Source organism: Muntiacus reevesi, chromosome 22 (genome assembly GCF_963930625.1).
Source record: "Muntiacus reevesi chromosome 22, mMunRee1.1, whole genome shotgun sequence".
NCBI lineage: Eukaryota > Metazoa > Chordata > Mammalia > Artiodactyla > Cervidae > Muntiacus > Muntiacus reevesi.
The window spans coordinates 44,202,656-44,224,535 of record NC_089270.1 but is presented as its reverse complement, the minus strand read 5'-3'; the positions used below and the strand labels follow the sequence as shown (position 1 = coordinate 44,224,535).

The window sequence follows — 21,880 nt, the reverse complement described above, 5'->3', positions numbered from 1 at the left end:
TGTGCTGCTCAGGCTCCCGGCTGCTCTGTATGGAGCGGGCCCTGCTCTGCGCGCGGTTCCAGCCCTCGGGTGATCCACAGAAGCGCGGACTCGGCTGCGCCTGCGTTTTGTGCCTTCCCTGTCCCAGCGGCTCAGGCAGCCGGGGGTTTGACGGGCGCTCTCTCCCCGGGTGCGCGCGCCTTCTGCCCTCCGCCAGCCCCAGTCCCTGCCCGCGCCCTCCCAGCAGATGTCGACCATCCAGAGTCTCAGGAGGTCTTTGGTTGGAAACTGGAGGCCTTTGGTTGGAAACTGGAGGCCTGTTTGCAGTGCGGTAGGGGATGCGGTCCTTGGGGCCGAGCCTGCCCCTTTCCCCTCCCCCCTGCCTCCTGCCTGCGGAGGGGCTGGGCCGGCCGTAGCCGGCGAGCTCTTCTCTGGACTTGCTCAGACCCTCTGTTCTGCGAACGGCCGGCAGTGTGTTCAGGCCGGTTAATTTTCTCTCTTTTGCTCTCCCACAGTTTAAGTTTGTTTCTCACAAAAGCTCCCTCCGACTGTCCTCAGGGCACTCAGGCCCGGTCCTTACCCTAAGCCATGCCGCCCGCTCCTCTCCGTTCCGCCCCCACTTGCTGGTGGCGGATGCGGGCGTCTGGGGTACTTTTCTGCTGGGAGTTGCTTTTAGGCATGTAATCTGTGGTTTTATTTATTCTTCCCCTCCCAGTCAGGTTGCCTTCCGAGATTAAAAACTTCCCCCAGACCCTCCAGTGTGAGGGTTTCCTGGTGTTTGGAACCTTCCTCTATTAAGACTCCCTTCCCAGGATGGGTCTCCATCCCTAGCTCTTTTGTCTCTCTTTTTATCTTTTATATTTTGTCCTACCTCCTTTCGAAGACAATGGGCTGCTTTTCTGGGCGCCTGATGTCCTCAGCTAGCGATCAGAAGTTGTTTCTGTGAAGTTTGCTCTGCGTTCAATTGTTCTTTCATGAATTTGTGGGGGAGAAAGTGGTCTCCTCGTCCTATTCCTCCGCCATCTGGCTCCTCCCTCTTTTTAGTTTTTTTTTTTTTTTTTTAATTTTTTTATTAGTTGGAGGCTAATTGCTTCACAATATTTCAGTGGGTTTTGTCATACATTGACATGAATCAGCCATAGAGTTACACGTATTCCGCATCCTGATCCCCCCTCCCTTTTCTTAGTTTTTTGTCTGCATTTTTCGAATCTTTTCTGCAGTCAGCTCATTTTTTTTTTAATTTAATTGAAGTATAGTTGATTTACAATGTTGTGTCAATTTCTGGTGTACAATAAAATGATTCAGTTACATATATACATATGTATTCAATCAACCAGCTCATTTATGACTTTAAAATTCCGATTGAGTCTATTTTATAACTTTTTGATTTCTTTTAGCTTATTTTTGAAGTATTATAGTTTTCATATATGTCTTTCTGGCATGATTTTATTGTCTATACTGGAGATGTGATTCTGTTCCTTACCATCTCTTTATTAAATAAAACATTTGGAATTCAACTGTGATTCTTTTCTGTTGTTCACTATGAGTTTTAGTTTTCCTGTACTCTTAGTAGAACCATTATAACTCTTCTAGCTTCTCAGTTCTGAAGAACCCACTTACATTGTTTTCACGAAGTGGCTTAGAAAAATGGACTTGACTCTTCTACTCCTGAGATCTTCACTTGTTGGTCTCTGACTGAGTCTTTCCTTGGCCCCGCTTCACTCACCCTGGAGTCGTCCTTAGCAGTTTCTCCGCAGTCTGGAGCTTTGACTTAGTTTGTTAGCTCATGGGGATTAGACCTCCCCCACCCCGGAACATTCCAGCACGTTAGACGTTCATGGGACACACTACCTGTGCACTCCTAGGGAAGCTGGAGCCTGCAGAGCACTCTGCCAGCTTCCGTGGGTGCTCCAGAATGGGGACGGGAGCCTCCCAGCGAGCATCCAGTGGCAGTTCTTCAAGCTCCTGACGGTTTGCCCCCACTTCCTTCATACATGGCATGCGTGGGGATCCCTTATCACCTGGGTTTGTTGTAGGTGCTATTGGTGGGTTTTTGGTTCTGCTCTATTTGTCTGTTTGTGTGGTTAGGATGGATTGGGGAGATTCAATAAATTCCGCTCCCACTACCATCTTGCCAGAATATCTGTGGGCTTTTTAAACATAAAATTGGTAACCTTTGGGTCTGTTAGCAAAATAGCAAAGTCTTAAGACCTTAAATCACTAATAATAGCTGTCTTACTTAAAAGTAACTTTCTTTCAAAATATAAGAATGTATGATAGAAAAGTTAGTGCTTTTAACTATCTGAAAACTGGCCACTTTATCAGATACCTAAGCCAAATTCTAAACTTAGTGTTACAAAATGTAATGGTTGAAATTATCTGAGGACCAGGAAGTCATCTCTGGGCTGTTGTTTCTGAGGAAAAGGTGTCAAGAGCCACCCACTTTTGCCATTATTTGTTTGGGTTGATATTCCTTGAGTTCTAAAGGAGACAATTCTATTTTATAGTGTTAAAAGGATTAAACCACATTTGCACTTTTAATACCATCTAGTAAAGATAAAAATCATTACTTAATTAGGTGCATTTTTCTCTTTCAGCGTTTTTTCCCCCAGTGAAGAATTTGCATATCTCTAATTATAGTCATTTGAAAAAAAATGCTGCCAGGATTTGACATAATATTAATTTAGATTTCCAAAAATACGAAATTTCCTTCCTCCAACTTGAGTTTCCTCCAATTGGCCATTGATTTAAATTATATGCTAAAAGGTGACAATTTAGAATTGGCCCCCTTTTCCTCCTGTATTTAGGGACAACCATTATTCTAAAGCCATTGAAAGAAGAAGTAAAACTTACTCAATGGGCATCGTGGAAACTTTTTTTTTTTTAATTCTGGAAAATAGAGCAAGGTCGTTTTCAGACTTTTCCTTCTGGTTTTTCTATGAAGAGATTGAGAAGAAATCATTTCAAAATGGAGCTGGTCTTTAAGAATCCTTCGCAAACGGTAATAGGCTTAATATATTGCTCTAAGTGAATGTCACCCAAGAAAAATTAAGGGAGAAGTCAATACTCATTAAGCAAATTGACCAGCCAAGTGTTTTGATAAATGTTGCAACAAATTTGAATAAACTAATTTTGTCCATTAGTGTGCTTTTAGTCCAATGTGATTGTTTGGGTCTAATTATTTTTTATTTTGTGTATTCAAAAGTAGAATGGCTGCAGAATTAATGATTGCCGCAATTATCTGATTAGCAATTTAGAAAATTGGTGAGTGGTATCTGACTACTCACCAAGCAGTGCCTGGCATTTCATAGGACTTTGTGCAGGAGCACACACAGTCCAAGGAGAGGCCTGGGCTGGCTGGCTGTGACCCACTGCAGGCGGGAGCCCTGAGGTCGTCCCTGGTTAGCCTGGGCTGTGGATGTGGGCTCTTGCATGTCATGCACCAGATTGAGGTCTGGTGTGCTGCAGAAGTTGTATTTGCCACCCCGTGTCACTCTTCCGGAGTCCTGTAGCTGTTACTGGTGAATTCTGCAATATTTCCCACTTCTAAAGCTTGGGGATTCGAGAAATCTGTGCCCGAGTGGCTGCCAAAGCTTGTCAGGGGGACCCAGCGCGAGGCCGATTTCTAGGTGTAAAAGCCAGGCAGATTTGCTCACTCAAGAAAATCTGTTTTTGCAGGTTTGCTTTGAATTCCAAGATACAGATCCAGATCAATTCTGGTTAAAAAGAATTTTTTTTGTTGCACTAATGCCATAGGTTTCTCCTGGTAACTGACTGCCTTGTCAGGGAGGGGATGGTTGGTTCTCCAAGTGTGGTCCTAGACCCACAGTAGCAGCAGCATCACCTGGGGCTTCTCAGGGGTGTGCAAACTCTCCCTTCCCACTCCAGACCCACCAAATTTGGAAACTCTGGGGACGGGGCCCAGCGGTCCCTTTTACCAAGCTCTCCAGCTGTACCTGGTACAAGCTAAAGTTTTAAAACCACTAGCCCTGAGTATAAAAATGACTGAACTTTGTTACAGTGTTGGGCTGAGATAGTTTAAAAAAATTAAAGCTAATGTAGCCTCTTGAATGTTAGAAGAGTGTGCAATTCCCTGTTCCCTTTCTGTTGCACTGAAAAGATAGATAGGCATTTCAGTTGCTCCAGACAGGAAAGCAGACAGTTGCAGTTCTGAGGGACCATGCCCCTGGTGGAGGCTGAAAAGTCGTTCATGGAGGTGGAGGTGGGGGAACGGTGATGGAAAGGCCCGTCTGGATTGTATTTTAAAGCAGTAAATGTGATTGTGTTCCTCTCTGATCACACCTTTCAGAGACGTCTCAGTGTTCTTGGAATAAAGTCTGTCCGTGTAGGTTCCACCCGAGGCTTCCAGTGGCTCCACTTGGTCTCCACTTTGCACACAGTACCTGCCTCCTCTTCTGTTCTCAGTGCTGGCTTCACTCCTGGAAGCTGTTCTTGCTCCTTGGAGCTCCCTGCCCCTCTGTCCCTGCCGGGGGCACCATTTTCTCCCTGATTCCTGGTGCCCTTCAGACCCTAGCTGGCATGTTTCCTCTCTGACCCCCCAGGGTAGGTCAGGTCAGGGCACCTTGTACGATGGATGTCTCCCCACTCTGCACACTGTAATTGTGTGATTGGACAATTACTGGTTGACCTGTGCAGCTAAATATAAATTCCGTGAGGGAGAGAGAAAGACCCTGCCTTTTTCACTGCTGCCCAAGGGTCCAGCCTATAGCAAATATTCAAGAAAAGTTTTTGGATGAATGAATGGAAGGTAGGGAGAAGTAGTCCCATTTTTATTCCTAGGGCACGTGGGGTGGTTAATGTATGCAATTTTGATGGTGTGTCACCTAGTGAGTTTTATTTATAAGAGCAGTTGCCACCACCATCTAATCCTTCTGCTGGAAGGGGGAGTCCCTTGCACAGGAGAGCAGACTCTCATGATTTCTAGTTTGGAATCTGGCTTATGGGACACCCAAGAGGTTCTTGAGTATTATGCGTCCAGGGATGTGGGAAAGGGGGGAAATCCTCTGATCATGGAGATATTCATAATAGACAGGCTAGTAGCCCAAGTGGTAAAGGTGGCCCCTGGGGGGTTTTCAGGGAAATGACTGCTGTCCTCTGTGCCCTCAGGGCTTCTGGGAAGACCTGCTCGCTCTGCACATAGAAGTTGATATTGGGGCACCATCTTTGTCCCCGCCCACTTTCAGATCTGTTTGATAGAACTGACGTGCACTCCTTTGCCTCATTTTGGTCAATTTGTCTTGGCCTAGATAAAGCTAGGGTTTTTCATTCCTATTGTAGAAGGTGACAATATGCGAGTTACCTCCCAGAGGTGACAGCCTCAAAGTGGGAGCATTTTGCCTCGAATCAGAAGCTAAGTAAGCCTTGCTGACAATCAGGGGTAGGGTTGGCACTAGCATCCATGGGTATAATTTATTAAAAATACACGTATTAAGAGTGAGGGCTCATTTGTTTTTGGGGGGTGCTGCACAGAGGATCTTAGTTCCCCGACCAGCGATGGAACTGGTGCGCCCTGTAGTGGAAGCAGAGAGTCTTAACCACTGGACAACCAGGGAAGTAACTTAAATCCTCTTTAAAGATGGTGGTTTCAAGATCTAGAGTGGCTTGTTGAGAAGAAGCTGATAATCTGCTCTCTGTATTTGCCAGTTGATGGATTGTTGTGCCTATTTTACATTTGGGGCTCAGCATACTCTCATACCCAGTGTAAACTCCTGATAGATAAAGTGAAATGGAGTAAACACAGGAAGTTTTGGAACAAACATCATAAACACTCTGTCTCATTTGCAACCACTTATTGACCGTAAGTTAGGTATAGGATTGAGATAATGTCTGAATCCTGATGCAGCTCACTTGCTACTGATTTATAGATGTCGGAACTCTGACGCTTGGAGAGGTCAGGTAACTTCCCCCAGTTTCACATCGCTCAACTTGGGAATCTCCACATCGCTCAACTTGGAATCGCCACAATCCATAACGTTACCATTTTATTTCTGTGGCCTCCCCTGCTCATCCAAGCTCAGAAAAGCAGAGTCATCTCCAGTCTGTGAGCTGGCTTCTAGACTTTAAAATACTGTTGAATAAAGTTACAGAAGTTGCAAGATGCATGCAAAGAACTTCAGGATACCCTTCACTTAGATTCACCGATTAGCATTTCACCACATTTGCTTTCTCCATGTATATACATATTAGTTTTTTTGACTCTGTTGAGAGTTAAGTTGCTAATATGCCTCCCTGAAAACCCATCTGAGCCTCAGCCTTGGATTTATGAGAATATGGAGGCCACCCAGGCTGAGTTCCTTTCCTGACCCCAATCCATGTGGTTCTACCCCTTCCACCTCCGCAGCTCGCCCCACCCTCCGCCCCGCCCCAGGCTGGGGCCTGGCCCCGAGCAGGGAGCCTCAGCTCACTCTTGCCCTCAGCCTCACTCCAAGTCCTTTAATTTAGGTCCTAAAACCCATGCATCTGCCTTTCTGAAAACGGGCTCTCTCCAGCACCTAACCAACAGACCCTCTTCTATGGCACCTAGTACAGGCAGATAAAAAGGGGCTTCTCATATGTTTCTATTTACTTTGTGAAAAGGGGGGGAGACTGGGGCTCTGCCCCACCCTGTTCAGGGCTGCAGGTAAACTATCTGACCCCTTCCCTTTGACCTCTCTTTTCAAGAGAATTGGGGCTTCCTTTGTGGCTCAGCTGGTAAAGAATCTGCCTGAAGTACGGGAGACCTGGGTTCGATCCGTGGGTTGGGAAGATCCCCTGGAGAAGGGAACAGCTGCCCACTCCAGCATTCTGGCCTGGAGAACGCCATGGACTCTATAGTTCTTGGGGTCACAAAGAATTGGACACAACCAATGCTGGTTACCTTTTCTCTGACAAATGCTTCAGATAAAATTCCTTTTTTTTTTAATCAACAATTTTGTTTTTACTTTCTTTGTTTTAAATCAGCTATAAAACAACATTTTGAAAGTGGAAACAAAAGGAAAAAGTTCTGTCCTCCTAATGTTTGGGATAGAGGGGAAGGTACAATTTCCCTTGTCTGACAGTTCTGTTAAAAGCAGAATTCAGAGTATAATCACTAATAAAATGTATTGATTTACCCATTATGGTGAAAATTAGCTTAAACATCTATTTAAGCCACGTATTATTCCAAGCATCTTTCCGAGTTAGAAAAGCAAAGAGAGCTCTTTCAAAAATATAGATCACATTTGAAGACAGAGTTTAAGAAGCACCTCAGGAAAACAACCCAAATGTCAGGCTAAATGGAGAAACTAAAATGTGATGTAATACATACGTGAAGTATTATTCAGCCTTAAAAAAGAAATTCTGACACACACTAACAACATAGATGAACCTTGGAGACCTTACGCTGAGTTAAGTGAGACACAAAAGGACGAGTATTGTGTGGGTCCACTCAAGTGTGATCCCTAGGGAGGTCAGATTTTTGAGACAGCAAGTAAATGGTGGTCCCCAGGGGCTGGGGTGTGGGCGTGATGGTTTAATGGGGAGCTATTCCTGAATGGGTGCAGACTTTGACTTTGGGATGATGGAGAAGCTCTGGAAATGGGTAGTGGTGGTGGTCGCGTGACATTGTAAATGTATTTACTGCCGTTCCATTGTTTAACTAAAAATGGTTAAAGTGATGGATTTTACGTTCCATATATTTTACCACCAAAAAATGTTCTAAGTACCCCCATTGGCATGTATTTATGTTATATATAACATATATGACAGTCCTTTGTTTATCGGTAACAATATGATGTCATTGAAATGAGATGCTGTAGAATTAAAACTAGAACTTCTTTTTTTTTTTTTTTAATTTTTTATTTTTCAGTGGGTTTTGTCATTCATTGATATGAATCAGCCATAGAGTTACACGAATTCCCCATCCTGGTCCCCCATCCCACCTCCCTCTCCACCCGATTCCTCATATTTTTATTTTGTATAAGCTTCCATCTGCTTTTAGCTCGGCCTCATTTCCCCCCTTGAGCCTGGGAATTGGCATTTTGAGAAACGCTCAGTTTCCTGGCTGGTGGGCAAGGCGTGGTGATTAGATTAGAACTCGCCGCCCACACTCACTCTCAACCGCACACGTGTTGGACAGTGCTGCCATGAAGTCAGTTTCTGTCTGACAGGTCCTTCTGAGGTCCCGTCAAGGGCCCGGCTATTCTGCCCTCTGTGAGGCGTGCAGCCAGGGGGTCTGTTCACGAGTGAGATGCACGCATGTCGGTTCTCCCGGGCCCTCGGTAGGTCTGGGGTGAAGTCAGCCTTTGACTAGCGTGGCCAGCCTTCATGCCTTTCTCGCCCTCTTCCTTTTCACTTTGCCATTAAAAGAAACGACATCTGTCAAAGCTTTTCTCAGGTTGGAGGTGGTGAGCAAAGTTATTAATTGTGTCTGCTATTTAATATTTGTTCTTTAAGACGAGGAAGTTAACACTGAAAGAAATCAAGAGCTCCCCCACCTCCACCCCCAACCCCAGACTTCGCAGATGGTAAGGGTCTTGTTTTGGTGTTTATTGATTTGAGTCCTTCTGCTTCTTATCTGGTGCATCTTTCTGTAAGTGCTTCCCAGAACTCAAAACACGGAAGTCTACGTATTTACAACAGGAGCCGCACTAGGCTGTTGGGGAAAACCCACTGGAAATGAGGAAGTTCCTCCTTTCTGCTGCACGGGTGGATCCTGATACATCGTGCTTGTCAAGTCCAGACCTTATCTGACTCCCCAAAGACACCCTTCATAATGGCCTTGCAGATCTTTGTCTAAGATCAAAGGGGAAGTTCTGCTTCCTCAAACATCAGTTTGTATTTTTCGTAGGATAAGTGAGTAGGAAATATATTAAGTAGCCTTGTGAAATCCTTTGAGGATGTGTATCTAGAAGAGATTTTGCAGGATAATAAGATGAGAAGGATCCTCCTTTTGTTGTCCAATGAATGACACATGCTTACTGTTCACTTTGTAAAATGTAAGAGCTAGGGACTGAATTCCATGTTTAGGCCCTTTTATTCTGTGTTCAAGCAGTAGTTTAAAAACAAAGCAGGCAATTAATTATATTACTTATATAATAAGAGAATCGTTGCTGTTCAATGATTGCCTCAAATAGTTGAGTACTTTTTATGTCTAGCTACTGGTTTTATATATATATATATATATTTTTTTTTTTTTTTTAATTGTGACTCTCTTTAAGGCCTAAGTATTTGATTAGGTACAGATCCTAGAGCTTTCGATGGCTTTTGATGCCCTCTTTTTAGTTTTTCAGAAGAGGAAACAGAGGCCTGTGGACTTGCTCAAGATTTAGAATCTAGAATTTCTATGTCCCCACCGTTACATTTTTTCTTCACATCCTTCACTAACTGCTTCGGAGGAAAAATATGCGATTACACATTTCGTCTAAAACGTACAAATATTAAATATCTTAGCAGACACCAGACAGTTAATAACGTTGCTTGTCGCCTCCAGCCTGGGGAAAGCTTTGACAGGTGTTGTGTCTTTCAAAGGCATTTACGGGAAGCTGAATCCTCGATGCTGAGTCCTCTTAGTATGTTTCCTTACAGGTGTGCCAAACATCTTGATCTTGGCTGTGATTTTCTAACATCACAAACAGCCCGCGGATGTCTTCTCTTGCCACCAGATGGCGCACTTGTGAGTGGGGAGCTGATGGAAGGAAGGCGTTGTGGGTTCAAGCACCCGGAGGCTCCCAGTTGGGGACTGTTGGTGGATCTGAGTGGGGACATGCTTTATGGCAGAGCACCAGGCCTGCGTGATTTGGCCCAGGATCAGAATAACAGCCAGAAAAGCAGAACATGCCAGTACTGCAGGAAAGATGTGATCAACACAGGTGATTTATTAGTTCTGGGTTAGTCCATGTGGTTAAGGCAGAAAATGGAGGGGCTGACTCTGGCCCCGGGAGCAGAGGCAGGAGGAACCCAAACCACAGGTGAATCCACCCAGGCTGAAAGCCTGCAGGAGGGGGAGCCAGTGAGGGGGGTGGTGGGGATCGTGTCGCTCAATCCTGCCTCCTGGAGAAGGGCACCCCCGTTCGCAGTGGGACATCCCTTCCAAGCATGGATGAATCACTCTTGCTCAGACGTCCATCACAGTGTGGGACTCAGGTGTGGTCCCCTGGCTCCTTTGTGCATCGACATTTTTCTGAAAAGAACAGGTCCAAAAAAAGAGGGGCTTAAAAATAATGGTGTTTTTACTCTGCCTCATGCACCTCGTGGCCACATGCATCATCCCTTGAGGTCAGGCGGTGGCTCCCTTGGTGCTTCCATAAGGCCTGCCTCGGGACCTTCTCTGCTGTCTCTCCTCTTTGTCTCTTCTTCCCGTCCCCGCTTCCTTTGCTGTTCACCCTGGCTGCCTGCTCCTGTGGATATTCATCCTCCCACCTTTTCACATAGGCCCGCTCTGCTCACTGACTTCAGGAGTCCTCCCTCCCATCTCCCTGACTCATCCCTCCCCTCCTGCCCCTCCTTCCTTTCCATGCAGTCAGGGCTGCTCTTCTCCCACATCCTGTGACTGCAGTACCATCAGAGATTCTGCCGGGATTGACGGGGGGTCGGGCTGGGAGGTTGGGGTGCTGGTGTGCAGTCAGGGGTGCGAATGAGTGGTGTAAGTTCTATGACTCATCCCTCCTCCCTACTGTCAGTGATCAGTTCTGTGCTGAAGACTTTGAGACTGGTTCTCTGACCATTTCTGCTCCCCCACCTACTGCCATGGGAATCCAGCATCCTTCGAGGAGTCCCTCCTCACCATCTAGCTTGGAGTTTCCTGCAGCTTTCTTACCAATCAAGTCTTCGCCACCTCTACCCTACTCAGCCACCTTGGGCCTGGTCACTTTCTTCTTGGCCCCTCTGTTCTTTGTAGTCTGCACTACCTTCGTGGATGATTTCATGGACACCCCTCATCCCACCCGCTGACCGCCCACTGGGTGCTGAGGAGTATGTCTGCGGCCCTCATCTCCCCCACCACCCCCTCTTGGCTTGTAGGACCTTCTAGCGACCACCTGCTGGTCTGCATATCTCTAAATCAGTTTTATCCCCCTCTAGTCTTTTGGCCCCCTCTCTTCTCATAGGTGTAAGCCCCAAACTGGGGTGTCTTCTTTCCTTCCCCTTAACTTCCGCACTGCTCAGATCCAGCCCATCCCAAGGCCCTGTGTTCGCCCATCTCTCCTGTCCCTCCCTAAACCTGATTTCTGTTCTCATTAGCTCCTGTCTGGATCTGGTCTCCTGGCTGTTCTTGTCTCTAGTCCTGTTCTGTCAGTACTGGTCTTCCCTGCTCCCAGAGGGGTCCCCCCAAAACACACCAGTGGCCCATCAGGGCAGGCTCACTTCCTTAACACGACAGAGATGGGTCTCTGGCCTTACACACCCTGATGCTGCAGGGATTCTGAGTGACACATGACTTCTGAGCATGCGCCTCACGGGTTCTGTGACATTTGCTCTGTGGCCCCTGACCTGATAGACCATCTTCTCTGTCTGCATGCAGCCTGGCCAGGTCACGCGCATTCTTTAATCCGAGCTCTAGGAATCCTTTCTGACCCCTCTTCTACCATCCCCCCCACACCCTTTCTGCCTGTGCTTGCTTCATTGTACTGTCATTATCTGTGTGAGTCCAGCTTCCCCACTGGGCTGCTATTCCCTGCTCTGTATTCCTGGTCCCCGGCCCCACCCAGGCCAAATAGTAGAAGCTCAATTACCATTGCATCCGTGAACACACGTTTCCGAAGCGCTGGCTTTGTTTCTGAGCCCTTTCGCTGTGCCACTCATGACTAACACTCCAGCTCTTCTTTCTCTGTCCTCTGGTTTCTTTCTTTCAATTAATTCATAATCTTTAGACCAACATTGAAAGACACTTGAGTTGCTTAAAAAAAAAAAAGCTGTGCTTCAGGAAATCTTCATTATTTTGTGATTTTTTAAACTGACTTTCAAACGGCTGATCATTTTACAATGGTCTATTGCTAAACCGTAAACTGCCTTGAACATGGAAACAGATTTTGTGCAATCACTAAATATCCTGGACCTAAAGTAGTACCAAGACCTAGCATGCAGAGAGAAAATTTCTTTTCTTTTCAAAAGCTAAGTACAAATTTGCATTGTACCAAAGAAATGTTTTTTCAGTCCCCAAACATGGGAATATTACAGTGAGAGACTTAGAGGATGGTGAGGAAGTTGCATCAGTTACTTTTTATTCACTCAAGTCTAGAACCAAGTTGATTTAGGCAGTGAGTTCTACTCAGCTGAGTCCTTTAAATCTCTATGTTACAAAATTAAAGATAACTCTGAACTTTTCTCCTACCCCCCAGATCCATCGGAAACAGTACAATTGTAAATTGGAATTCACATGATCCATTTAAGACTGTTCTCAGATTTACCTGTGGAGGGGCCCTTCCCGGTTGGAGATAGTCAGGATTTGGGCGATGTGTTTGGGAGTGTGTAGTTGGGATGTAGTTCAGTTTCTTTGAAAGCTCATGTTCCCCACCCCCCGCCGCCCCCACTGAAAAGATGCATTTGATTTTTTTTCTGTTTTGTGGTATGTATTGTAGTATAAAACAAACGACAGTTACTTGTCACTGAGTGAAATTGACCTTCAAGAAGACTTAAGCATTATCTTCTAGATGAGAAAAGCACTGCTCTGTAAGGTGACGTCCTGAACTATCTTCCCCGATCCTGCACCTCTGCATTTCCTGTTTGTAGTCATGCCTTCACTGTGCACTTACTGAGCACTTTCTGTATTCCTGGGACCCCGTGAGGCTGTGAGGCTAGAGATGGGTGCAAACCTTGCTTGGATTCTGAGAGCTCACAGTTGAGTGGGTGGGCTGGGGTCCTCATTGGATGAGCTTTTCCTCAAACACACAGACAGACAAACACATGCAAACGCACAAAGTCTTCCTGGCTCAGCTCTCACAGGGCCTCCCCCTGGAGCTTTTCCTGTTCCTTTTGGGCAGAATGACCGCTGCCTCCTTTGAGTCTTGGGACCTGTTTTTCATCTTGCAGTATTTTTGCTTCACTTGCATTGGATTTGTCTCCTTTACAAGACTGCGTTCCCCACCAGCATCTAGCTCACCACCATGGTAATAGATCTGTGTTGACACCAGTGACTTCTTAATGGTTCTGGTAGAGTGGCTTCACCATTGTGGGATGGGGACCGTGCTGGGACCCCCACGGCAGGGCTTCCTTCAGTTTGCGTGGGGGCCCAGAGTGGATTCACGCTCTCCCTGCCTCTGGGCAGGAGCAGTTTTTATGACTTCTGTGGTTTTCACTGAGCTCATACCTCCCTCCCCCAGCTCTATTCTATTTCCAGTATCATCCACTTGTTTTTAAAGCCTCATGGGTGTTGTGGGCAATCACTACAGTCCTTCCATCTTGATTTTTATCCAATTTACTCCTATGGGAATATAAAAGTATGTCAGAAACAGTAGGATATACAAATCATTAGCTCTTTTATTACAAATTGTGGTTGAATAGTGTGTGAACCAAAGAATAGCTGAACTGCAGTAGAGCTTAGCTCTTTGCCTTTGTCACAGCCTTACTTCCCTGAAACTAGAATAGCCTCTCTACGTGGGTCGTCTTCAATGCCATTATTTTGCCTGGTTCCTTATATTTGTGTCCAAAGAGGAGAAGGTTTTGTGATGACTTCCTTACTTTGAACTTCAGCTGTAAATCTGGCTTTTGCAGCTTCAGATATTTGGGAAGGATGTTTTGGATATTTGTGAAGGAGGACAGGTGAGACTTGTTTGAATAAACCGTTGACATGGTCCAGCCACTACTGTAGGTGCTTCGGGAGCCTCCTCTGCTCAAGCAAGTCACCCCCACTTACACAGGTCATTAAGAGCCTCCTGTAGAAGCCCCGTGTGGACTCTCAATGAGTTTAATCCAAAGATTACAGAAAATAACAGGTCTACCTTGAACGGGTTTATTTTGCTTAAGAAAAGAAAGATTGATAGCTTTTTCTTTTTGATGGAGAAGCAGAACCTTTCCTGAGTTTGGGTTGACTGATGGGTGTTCTCAGACCATTCTGACCTGCTGTCCTCCACACCCACAATACAAAGTCTGCAAAGTTTTTAATTTTAGCTTGGAATGCAGAATCCCCCCATGTTTGTGAATTGGAGGCCTTTTTTCACTCTTCTAGTGTTTCACCCACATTTAGCTTGAAGTACTTGTGGGTTTTGTTTTTTTTTTCCAGTTGAACCACCCTTGTAGAGTGTTGCTTAGTTATCAGAGAATTGACAGCTTTCCCCCCAACACATACTCATATTTCATCGACTTTCATAATATGTGTTTAGATATAAGAGATCCCTGGGTTGGGAAGATTCCCTGGAGGAGGGCATGGCTATCCACTCCAGTATTGGACAGAGGGACCTGGCGGGTTACAGTCCATAGGGTCACAGAGTCAGATACTACTGAACAACTTAGCACACACACAATTTATATATAATATACTGTCAAGTTCAAATTCTATAAACAGGTTTGAAATAAAACCAAAGGACTCAGATAGTGTGAAGAGAGAAGGAAAGATGGATGGAAGAAGAATCTGGTAGCCTTGAGCATTAAAGTCTCTTGGGTAGTAGTCAGTGTGATTAAAAACTGGGTTATTCAGCCCAGAGAGTTAAAGAGCTGCTATGAATGCCTACTTTGTATAAGGTAGTAGAAAGCTAGGAAGAAAAGGTGATGTTCATGCCCTTAAGCACAAATGTGTGGATTGAATGAAAATAATAACAGTGATTAATTTTTAGTGATATGGATTTAAGATAAATTTGGGGGGCTCACAGAGGCTGCTACTGAAGGTCCGAGTGGTCAGATAAGAAAGAGAAAGGAGACTCAGAAAGTTTGAGTCTTCACCTGGGCCTTGATTTTAAATTAGATCAATTTTAACTATTATTGATTTATTGATATCAAATCTAAGAATTACTGATTTTAAGTTTTTAAAAAATTGTGGCAAAATATACATAACATAAAAGGTACCATTTAGGAGTGTCTAATTCAGGGCTATTAAAGTGTGTTTACAGTGATGTGCCACCGTCACTGAGTCCTAAAGAAAATCATCCCAAACAGAAACTCGAGCCATTAAAAGAAGAACTCTCCAATCCTTCTTCTCTTTAGCCCTTGGCAACCTCTCTACTCTTTTCTGTCTCTGTGAGTTTGCCTATTACTGGTACCTCGTATTCGAGGAATCATACAATATTTAACCTTTTGTGTCTGGCTCATTTCACTTAGCATGTTTTCAAAGTTCATGTTGCAGCTTGTCAATTTCATTCCTTTTTGTGGCTGAATAATACTCCTGTTTTGTATACACCACATTGTGTTTACCTGTTCATCTGTTGATGGACAATTGGGTTATTTCCACCTTTTGGCTGTTGTGAATAATGCAGCTATGAATGTTGGTGTACAGGTGTCTGCCTTCCTGCTTGCAGTTCTTTTGGGTGTGGTTGAATTTTATACTGGTCAAAGAGGTTACAGGGGTTATGTTGGTATTTGTTTTGAACTACTGTTAAAATCTTGCATTGTTGACTGTTCATAAGTGCCCTCTTCCTCTCTTATTTATGCTTTTTGAGAGCAGGGACTGTCTCCTAGGTCCAGCACTTAGCAGGATACCTGGAATATTTTCTGAATATATCCTGGAGTTCCTAGCCCCCAGCCATCATTCACTATACTGGTTGTTCCTCAGAATGGTGGGTTTTGCCATCTGTCATATTTGGGGGACTCATTAATTAACATATGTTCAGGAAACAGAAAATAACTCAGTGTTTTTATTAGTCAAACATCATTAGGGGAGTACATTTCAAATGCAAGGGGTCCTGACATAAAACCTCATTCAGCAAATGTTTGTTGAGAACTTGCTATATACAGATACATTTCAAAATGTATGGTTCCAGAGCAGTTTAAAAGCTCAGTTGGACTAATTTATTGATTTTGACTTTTAATATAAAGGTATGTATATATATGCGTGTTTGTATGTGTGGGTGTGTGCATGTGTGTGTGTGTGTGTGTGTGTGTGTGTGTATATTTAACATGAACCTGTAATCTTTGTGTGTGTTTGTGAGAGAGAGAGAACATTAAAACAGCACTCAAGATAGTTTGGAGAAAAGAGAATAAATAATATCCACAGCCCCGCTCTAGTATATGCTCAAGTTTGAGGGTTGAACTTATACTTTATTTATATACTTTGAGAAGAAAACCCTGAATGCCTCTGGTGGTGATTATTTTTAGAATTTATTTTTTTAAACTCTAAAAGTAAAGTGTAAGCTAGTGATCTCAAATTTGGAAGCTTTTATTTTGGTGGTATCTATAGTAATTTTAATGGATGAATCAAGCCATTACTTTTTCTTAGTAGAGCAGCAGAATAGACATTGTCCTCCTTTGGAGAATAGGTCAGTAGACTGTTGACATCTGTTACTGGGGCTAGGTGTTTCGGAACCTGTCCTTCCACCAATCTTTTATATGGTCAGTGATTGAAGGGAATTTTTGTATAACTGTGCTGGGCTGGGGAGGGAGAACGGTTTATGATCCTTGTTCTGAGGACCCAAATACCCCAGAGTAGGCAGAGGTAAGATCTAGATGTAGACCACTATTGTGCATCAGAAGCCAAATGGGTGATGGAGCTGAAGATTTTAGAGAGTTTAGTGGGAACAGGTGATGATGACCTGTAATAGTTAGAGAACAAGCAATATCCATGAAGACTGGGCTTTTTTTCATGATAAGGAGGCAAATTGGTGGAGTAGTTATGTCCTGGGTGCATGGGGCAGAGAGGTGGGCGTAGCATGGAATAAAGAGCATTTGTGTGATCCTTAGGCTAAAAGGATTGGAGAGGCAGGTTGGATCCAAGAGGGAAACAGCTAGAAATTAACACCATGAGAGTGGTTTGTAAACTGTGCATGATGTCAGTGTTAGCTGCTGCTTGCCTCTGTTAGGGTTTTTAAGGCTGGGATTGGGGCTGTTGAAAAAGTGTTTTGGGCTGATGGATCTCAGGGTTATGAGGCAGGATGATTTGGGGGTGGGGTGAGTCGAGGCTGGAGGTATGGAGATCTTTCAGGAACGGATGTTCTTTCTGGACGTTGTAAATGACGTCTGGGATCAGGGTAGCAGGAGTGGAGAGGCATGCAGGGATGTGTGACAGAGGCTCTGGGGAAAGACTGGTATGATTTATTGCCAAGGAGGGAGAAGTCAGGCAGAAATCTGGGAAATGATGGGCCCAGTTACTTCCATAGGAAATGAGTAAGTCAGGACTGATTGGAGGGAAGATGAGACTGTTTTTAGAGTAATCATGTCTCGTATTTATTATGTTTTCTGCGTGCCTGAGGACAGTTTTGAGTGCTTTCCATAACAGCTTTATGAATTAGGTGCTGTTACTGTCCCCACTTTCCAGGTGAGGAAACCAAGGTAGAGATGCTTGGTAACTTTCTTAAGGATCACACACTTGCATCCTGGCAGATGCAAATCTAGACAGTCTTATCTCTAGAGGTGATTGTACTGAGGGAAGTAAATCAGCTGCAAACTGTTATATACACCACTCCAGTATTCTTGCCTGGGAAATCCCATGGACAGAGGAACCTGGTAGTCATTTCATTCTCCAGGACATCTTCCCAACTCAAGGACTGAACTCGCATCTCTTGCATTGGCAGCTGGGTTCTTTACCACTGAGCCACCACGGAAGCCCAGATTGAAATACATTTGCAGTATAAATTCTTAAGAATTTTTGGATTGAATTGGAAGTACTTCATTTTTAAAGGAGATACTTGAAAAACCAGCATCTTCACTTATCACTGTGCCCATTTTCAATGTTTAACAGTCTGTATGACTAAAAATCACCCCAACCACTTTATTTCCATAGTCTGGTTCCACCATTTAGAGCTTCAGTCTGGGGGCACACACTTTTCCTATGTTGGTGCTCGGTACTATTTGATGACTAATTCACCTTATTGTTGAATCGTCTGTGACTCAAGGCTGCCCAGCATCTTCTGATCTGGGGTGTACTTTGTGAGACATCATGGGGCTGTAATTGATGGCATGGTTGGAAGGCACCCAGATGAAATATTTGTTTGGATAACTAAACTGAGACTGATGATTTATACACACCTTCAGGGGTCAACTTCAACCCTTCTACAGAGCACTTTTGGGCTGTCCCTCTCCATGGAGTCTGTTTCTTCTATCTTCAGATGTCAGCATGCCTCCTATTTTTTTTTTTTTTAAACTTGTAACCTTTTAACTACTACTAAAGTTTTAACTACAGGTCTGTTTCTGTGCTTTCTCCTGCCATAGCTCTACAGGAAGAGGTCTACACTTGCAAGCTTTAACCTTGAAGCCAACAGAAATTCCCACTCAACTGAAATTGGATTTCCTGTGTGTCTTCCTAACCAGATCTGGGGACCTGTGTTCGTTCCCTTTGATCTTGCTCAGCATCTGCCCTGGGACCCACCCACCTTCTCTTGGGAGCCTTTTGATGTGTTGCCTCCCTTGTCTTTTTTAACCTCTCCCCTTCCTTTCTGATAGTCCCATTTAAAAAAAAAACCTGTCTTGACCCTTCCCTACCCACTCTGAGCTGGGAGAACGCTGCGAGCAGTACTCACTGTGTTCCTCTTTTTTCTACAAAACCATTTCCTTGGATTATTTGATCCTGTCTTATAACTTCACAGGTACTGCTCTTTCTCCACCATCTGAATTTCACATCGTCCAGGTGTAGCACCTGGGAGCAGGTGTCCTGCTTTTCCCGTCTCTGCCCCTTTCTCACCGGATCTCCATCTCTGCCGTGAACTTCTGGCCGCCCCTACCTCCCACCGGCCCCTTCCTCCACTGGCTTGGGCGGCTTTTGCTGCTCCTTCAGAACCCACGTCAGTTCTTGTCTCTGACCTTGTACGTGTGAAGGGGGGCACAAATCCAAGGCACATGAACCATCCCCCCCATGATCCTACAGAGGTGACTGAAAGCCCCCCAGGGAGCTCTGTTATCCTGGTGCCCACACCCCCCCCACCTGGATCGCACGTAAGTCAACCTCTTGTGTTTTTCATGGCACCGCCACCGCTAGAGTGCTCTTCTCTGGCAGCCTCACATCTTCCTCTTTCTCTTAAATCCTTAACTGTGAGTTCTGTGGCTTCTGCCGACCTGAGGGCAGAACTTTTCACTGATCTCCTGGAGTCTAGTTGATCTCAGGTATCTCACCGCGCACCAGTGTCTCTGGTGTCTGTCTATGGTATCTGTCTGTCGGCTCTTTGTCCTCTTCTGATACTGTGGAAATCCAGCCCACTTCTTCCTCTGTAGCCTGAAGCTAAGTCTTGTATCTGTGTTTCATTATTCTGGCACTGAACACTGTGTACTTGAAGATCTGGAGTGTAAGGACTGTGTGTCCCCTCTACGTGGATTTTCTCCAAGCATCTAACAGGGTGCTTTTGCAGCTTGTAAATAATGAACAGATACTTACCTTCATGCAACGGATGCGTGTATGCACTTATGTGCACAAGTGAATGAATGGATTGGCTGCTGTGATTTTCTAAGGTTCCAGTTTCATATTCAGAGTCTCTAGTTTTGTATCTTTAGTCTGACACTTTCCCAACTGAGCTATTTAGGCACTCCTTTTAGTTTTGTATCTTTAGTTTGCTATGTAGCAAATCTGTAGGCATTAGGTTGACCAGGCTGCAACCCAACAGTTGGCTATGAAATCTCATGATCTGACCATTAAAATAAGATTTTTATTTTCTGCCTTATCATTTGAAACACAAAGATCTTTTTTTTTAATGACCATCACCAAATAAAGAGAACTGCATAGGAATAACTGAATTCACAAAGCCGTAAGAAAAGCCATGCTGTCATGATCGTGTATATTTTGCCTAAAGAGTGATGGGCTGGTAATTTTTTGTGTGTGTGTGTGCTGTTTAATCGTGTGAGGTTTTGTTTTTGTTGTTTCTAGACTGGGTGTCAGCATGTCAGTGTTATTGCAGTGGCCCATATTCAGAGAGGAAGCTTGACCCCCTTGTGTGTTTAACCCAGAGAATGCCATGGCATCCAGCAAGTCTTGGCTTGCATACCAAGGGTGACCCTCAGGATTAATTGAAAGTTGCCGAAAATAACTTAATTTTCTAGATGAACTTTAGAAACTTTAAACAGAACTCTCTCACCATAAATAGCTGGGCAGCTTTGTCCTATTTTTATTGTCGAGTACACAGAAGATGGAAATCAATATTGGAAGAAGTGCTTTATTTCGCCCAAGAAAAAGATCATGTTCAACACGATTTTCGTTTTTCTTGGCAGGCTCGTCTCAACCATCTGTGAGTCCAGGGGAACTGTCTCTACCATCTATCCATCCAGCAAAATCAGAGTTAATTGTCAGTGTTGGCGACGAGATTAGGCTGTTATGCACTGATCCAGGATTTGTCAAGTGGACTTTTGAGATCCTGGGTCAACTGAGTGAGAAGACAAACCCGGAATGGATCACCGAGAAAGCAGAGGCCACAAATACAGGCAATTACACGTGCACCAATAAAGCCGGCTTGAGCAGTTCCATTTATGTGTTTGTTAGAGGTAAATGCTCTGCTTTCTTTGATGCTATGCTTAGAAAACTTTACATCCTGTCCTTAATTAAGGATGACATATAGATGGCTGAGTCATGGATAAAATATTACTGGCTGGGTCTAGAAAGCATAAAACACAATTTTCTTGGTTAGTTTTCCGCCACCTTCTGATACACAGTGGCTTCGGGTATGACTCCAGCCGAAGGTCTTGTAAGGCTCTGATGCTCTTCCTAATGAGATTGCAATATGGTTTAGCCCATTCTTCCTGGTGGTGTGAGTAAACCTGAGAATAAATTAGGCCCTTTGGGAAGACAGCATTTTAATGCCTTGAGATCCCAGATATTCCCACTTAGTAAAAACACCTCAGGGAACTGAAGGCCTCCAAAGGCCCCAAACAGACCAAAGCTTCAAATGAATTGACCCACTTTTAGAGAGTAAATTCCAGAAACAATTCCGTTGGTTAAGCACCCTCTGTCCTTCCTGAGTTCTTAATTGTAGTCAGTTCATTCATTTAAAAAATTGTGACCTCTGAGAAACAAAAGGAAAATGTGATGGTTGGATTTCTGTACCTCATTTCCTGTGATGAATGCAGTGATTCATCTGTGTTTGTGCTTTTAATAACCTTGTCAGAAGGAGGTTTCCTGGCGTGGCCAGGGGAAGGCCTAGGGGAGGGGTCTTTTTGTTGGTGTGAAAACTAGAATACTTAAAGCTTAAGAGATATAACAAGGTTATAGGAGGAGAAATAGTTTCAGTTCTCGTCCTGGGTTTGTACCTGGCCTGAGGTTGTCACTGCAACCTCATCTATGATATTGTGGAAGAAGATCCAATAGATTTGTCCTAGATTGTGGATCTGAACAACCTCTGAAGTCACAGTTCCTCACAGCAACACTTGGATAAGATCACCTGCTCTGTGTTCCTTATATAATAGTTTTCAGGGAGACAGAATTAATGCACATTCTAGCTCTATGGAAGGTTAGTAAAATTGACTCTCCTGTTCGCTATGAAGAAGGTTGCCATGAAACTGAAACTGCCTCTCTTTAGTTTATCTTTTACTGTTTCCTGGGTGGATAGCTGAAAAGAAATACACGTTCACAAGCCACAGCTAGCCTCTGGGTATGTTTCATAATTGTTGAGCCACCCGTGTTCTATTCTTTGACATTCAAGAAGGTACTCTGTAATTTCCAGGTGGTAATGAAGTGTCATTCTGCTTATTAATAGGATGGGTAGACGTCTGAATAAATAGGGAAACTGCTGCATTAACTAAATCAGTCTCACAGAGCGCTCAGGTTTTCTTTATAGGGGAAGTCATCCTCAATAGCTTAGAACTACATTTAATTATTACCAGTTTAAGATGTTTAGATGCCTATATTGTTTGTCCTATGGCAGTGAAG

At 44.3% G+C, this 21,880-nt stretch overlaps 1 protein-coding gene across 8 annotated transcripts in view; it reads left to right on the top strand.

Annotated features, from left to right (window-relative positions):
* Nucleotides 1-21,880, top strand: part of KIT (KIT proto-oncogene, receptor tyrosine kinase) — a 91,056-nt gene that overhangs the window by 22,925 nt on the left and 46,251 nt on the right. For 4 of the 8 annotated variants that reach the window (XM_065914436.1, XM_065914435.1, XM_065914434.1 and 1 more), the window contains exon 2: nucleotides 20,230-20,499. In XM_065914436.1, the coding sequence (XP_065770508.1) occupies nucleotides 20,230-20,499 (270 nt within the window). Of the gene's footprint in view, nucleotides 1-20,147; nucleotides 20,500-21,880 lie in introns of those variants that run through there. The other 4 variants (XM_065914433.1, XM_065914431.1, XM_065914430.1 and 1 more) reach the window with 1 other exon arrangement.